Genomic DNA, 4,348 nt, shown 5'->3' on the forward strand with positions numbered 1-4,348 from the left:
TCCAAAGGCAGCGTGGTCTGGAGACGATGAATGAAGGAGAGCCTTCCCCACTTTCAAAGCACACCAAATATGGGGAATAAATTCGCAAACTCAAGTTTTTCTCTACAAGGCATCCACCCAGTTGACCATAGTTTTTGTTAATGTTTGTGTTGATGTGTGTCCACCCAGTTGACCATAATTGTGATGTTTGTGTTGACTATTTGTTGTTCACATTTTATGTCTTTGTAAATACTCCTGGCTGTTTGTCCCTTACGCCCTCCCAGTATCCTCTCTCTCATCCACGCACACCTCCCCTACCCCCTCCAAAATGGCGTGCGACAGCAAGTGCTCATGGGATACCACTCAGTGATAAAAACCTCTAAAACAACGAGACAATATAACATCTCAGACTAAAAAAAATGGTACTGCCAGGTGGGGAAAACAGTGGAGAAGATGGAATCACCAAACAGAGCTTTTTCGCCGTGTCGCCATGACTTCAACAGCACTCGGTTGGCGTGACACCCCTAGACCAAGAACTAGAAGTGTTTTCCTAGGGACTCTTGTGAGGACAGAAGTGCCAGCTCTGTTGTTTGGCAAAGCTGAATTTCTTCTCTTTTGTGTTGTCCAGCGGGAACAGTGGTGGTGTGTGCAACCCCTTGGGTTCCCCACCCAAAGCTGACCTTTGATAGAGGCCTTTAAAAAGAAACTGCTTTCCTGGCCCATTTATTTCTCCAAAGAAGCCAGAAATGTCACTTTGCAGCATTAAGAGACAACTGGCAATTCAGAAGGCAATGTTGAACTTTTCCACAGTCAGAAGGAGGGGAATCTTCCAAATGAATTGAGGTTTAATAAACTTTATTTATTTATTTGCAATCCTATTCTATAGTCCTACTATGGAATCCTACTCTACAATCCTACTCTGCAATCTTTCTCTACAATCCTACTCTAGACTGGTATTGGACAAAATGGTCCTGAATGGATTGCCACTCTCGTTCTCCCTCCACTTCTTCAGTGACAGGATTAGTGGCACCAGGCTGGATGCAGGCTTGGCTGATGTTACAAATTTATGCTGCACAAAGGGAAAAAAGAAAAAAAAAAAAAGAGCAATGGACCATGACTTTCGAAACTTGGTGTTTCAAAGGTGAGAGTAATATTTTTAAGTGAAAAGGGGATTGAGTCCAAGTATGTCTAAGAACTGTGCTTCAACACTAGTACAGGTTGTCCAACCACCTGGCAGACACCCCATCCATAGAAACATTCCAGCTCCAGTGGGAAGGGGCTCTGAGCAACCTGATCTCTAAAGATGTCCCTGCTCATTTCAGGCCATTTGGACCAGATGACTTTTACAGCTTCCTGCCAGCCCAGCCTAGTCTAGGATTTCTCACCGTTTTCACTTGAATTGAGCACCAAGATTGGAGGTGAGGAGGAGGGGGCTCATCTGATGCCTTGGACTTGAGTGGTGGAGGAGCCCATCCCTGGGACACTGTTCCACCTGCAGCCCCTTTGCATTTTACCTGCAGGAGCTCCTTGGCAGACCAGCGCCGCGCCTCGTCTGTCTGCAGGCAGCAGTTCAGGAAGTCCCGCAGCAAAGGCGAGAAGAGCTTGGGCTGCCGCAGCTGTGGGGTCTCTCCTATGGCTGTCAGGAGTTGAGCCTGGAGAAAAAGGAAACACGAGGCTCAGCCTGCTTCTTTCCCATCTGTAACTGCTCTCCCAGATCCCATTGTTTAACCTCCACTCTGCACTGGCAGTTTCTGCCCTGGCAGAGAGGCAGAGATGACTTTCCTATACCACCAAAACACCCAAACCCCAAAGCAGCCACAGCTTTTCCAACATCCAGGGGAGTCTTGCCTTGTCACCTGATTTCATTGACTGACCTAGTTAGTGGGAGCTACATCACCAAAAGCATGTTGGCTTCCCTGAGGATTCACATCAGCTTGAAAGGCTCTTTGGAACAGGGACTTTGTTTTCAAGTATTATTATATAAAAGGGAGTTACTGCTCAGGTATGGAAACAAACATTTGGAATCTCATGTTCAACACAGACACATTAAGATGCATGCACAAATGTATTAGGATGAAAAAGCCGGTTTGGGCACATAGGAAACACTTGCAGCTCTGTCTCTTAGCAGTCTGAAAATTTCAGCTTCCAGTATGCAGAAAAGAAAGATTTTCTATGCTCTAAACAGAAGAAGGAGAAGTGCCATCCCTTTGGTAATCCTCTGCTCATTTGGATACTCAAGTGAGTGCATTCATGGTATACCCAACCCAGAAAGTACCAGGAAACAAATGGGAGGTTTTGGCAGGCTCTCCCCATCACCAGGCTCTGGCTTGGTGATGTGGGGAATGTGGCTTGGGCTATGAAAGAAATATGGTCACTAAGTTTTCAGCAACACTGCACAAGAAGCAGAAGAGACTCTGTGGCCTTTACACACTCATGCCCAGGTTTCAGGCAAGTTTCCCACTGATAAGGAACCACGCAGGAGATGTACTTAATCTCTAAAAACCACTGTTCTAGAAACTTGGTTTATTTTGGGTTTCTTTGCTTCCTTTCTGCATAGATAACACTAGCACTGAGACTCATGTTTTGATATTAGGGCCATCTACACAGACAGAAGAGGTGGAATGACTTGAAATTCAAAACAAGTGTTGCCTGAGAAGAGCTGGGGAGTGTTTGTGTGTGGTAAGGCTTGAGTTCCCCCACTGAACCGAACTGAATCAATCGCCAATCACTGAACCACTGAACCAAACTATAACAGATGCTGATGTGCTGCAGGGACATTTTTAGAAGGGGACCTTGGTGGAAGTGGTGCCAGCAGATGGCAATGGGATTTTGTCCAGTGGCACACAGAACATGGCACAGGTGAGGAAGACAGCAGGATCAGTAAGTATTTGCTCCTTACCCGGGCAGGAGTTTGGTTCCAGTAAGGAACTTCTCGTTCCACCATTTCAATGCCCACAATTCCAAGAGACCATATGTCCACTTTGGGGCCATATGGTTGACCTGTCACAACTTCAGGTGCCATCCACCCAGCAGTCCCGGTCATGGAGCACCTTTGATTCTGCTCAGGGATGAGCTGAGCAGAAAGGCCAAAATCAGCTGGGGAGAACAAAAAATACTGTGCAATGAGGAAACCAAGCAAAAGAACTCCCCACTCTAAGTCTGAGAGTGCGCTGTTCAGCTCCCCTGCTAAAATCCGGCCCTGCTCTGTTTCCTCAGGACTTTAGCCAAGGAAACCTGGAACTGGCCACTTCAAAAATCCCCACATTTTTTACACTGCTCTCAGCAGTGGATTTTATTCCCCTGAAGCTTTAGATTGTAGCTCCGTCCCTCTGGAAGGGACACATACAAAGCAGTGACTCTCTGGACAGCGTGTTCCTTGTGATACCTCTGTGCACATTGCAACTGTGCCTTCAGTTTGCAGCAGGCACCCCTGCACTGCCACCAGCACCACTTTGGGGGAAGCAGCAGTCACTCAAAAGCAGCTCCACACCCCACATCCCCAGAATCTTGTACCTGACCAAGAATGTACCCGGTTTGACAGAGCCATCGGTTCTGAGAAGAATGTTGCAGCTCTTCACATCTCGGTGGATCACGAGATTCGAGTGAAGAAAATCCAGTCCTTGCAGGCACTGAGAGAGAAAACAGAAACAGAAGGGTGTCACATTACTCACTTTTCAGAATTAAATGCCATTTGGGGTGAACTATTGTCCTTTTCAGCTGAGGACTGAGAGAAATGAATATTTTTCTTTGCCCTTACTTTCAAATTCTGCCACCAGTACCTTTGCTTTTACAGGCAAGGAATGCAATGCAGACAGGCTCGAGGTAAACATTTAGAGAGGCAGCGTGGAGAAGAGCAAATACAAGAGACAGAGCTAGAATTTACAGCAGGAGATCAGAGTATAAGAACAGAGTACAGTGAATATAGGCAGACTGCCACACAATTCACTTGAAATGCTCTTGCTTGCCCAAAGCATTCTAGTAACACAGAAACAAAGCTTGGCACATGAAATCTGCCCAATTCTGGACCCCAGTTTCCCAGACAATCCTGCCCAAGCCCTCGGAAGCACAGGTGGGATCCCTGACCTCCCGACTGACAGCTGCAATCTCTCCTTCAGTCATGTGAGTCTTGCTGATGAGATCGCTCAGAGTGCCTCCATCCATGTACTCCATAACCAGCCAGAACTGGCTATCCACAAGGTAGCTGAAAGAAGGAAACAAGGGCGTGGATATGAACATCCATGGCTATGTTGTTGTTTGGAAAAGACAAGGGTTGATTTTTGTTTCTGGGTCTCTTTGTGACAAGGACAGATCAAAAGGAATAGATGTTCCTTGTAGGCTGCGTTTGCAGTCTGTGCTGTCTCAAGGAGAA

The 4,348-nt window shown here is 46.6% G+C and overlaps 1 protein-coding gene across 1 annotated transcript; it reads right to left on the reverse strand.

The window, feature by feature from the left end:
* Positions 1-852: 852 nt before the first annotated feature.
* On the reverse strand, positions 853-3,070 carry LOC130264655 (serine/threonine-protein kinase PAK 2-like). Its single transcript, XM_056513008.1, has 3 exons — positions 2,879-3,070; positions 1,494-1,631; positions 853-1,048 (listed from the first exon to the last, which is right to left on the reverse strand). The coding sequence occupies exons 1-3, from the start codon at positions 3,020-3,022 to the stop codon at positions 920-922; spliced, it is 411 nt and encodes a 136-aa protein (XP_056368983.1). The 5' UTR covers positions 3,023-3,070; the 3' UTR covers positions 853-919.
* Positions 3,071-4,348: the final 1,278 nt, after the last annotated feature.

This window comes from Oenanthe melanoleuca, chromosome Z (genome assembly GCF_029582105.1).
Source record: "Oenanthe melanoleuca isolate GR-GAL-2019-014 chromosome Z, OMel1.0, whole genome shotgun sequence".
Lineage (NCBI taxonomy): Eukaryota > Metazoa > Chordata > Aves > Passeriformes > Muscicapidae > Oenanthe > Oenanthe melanoleuca.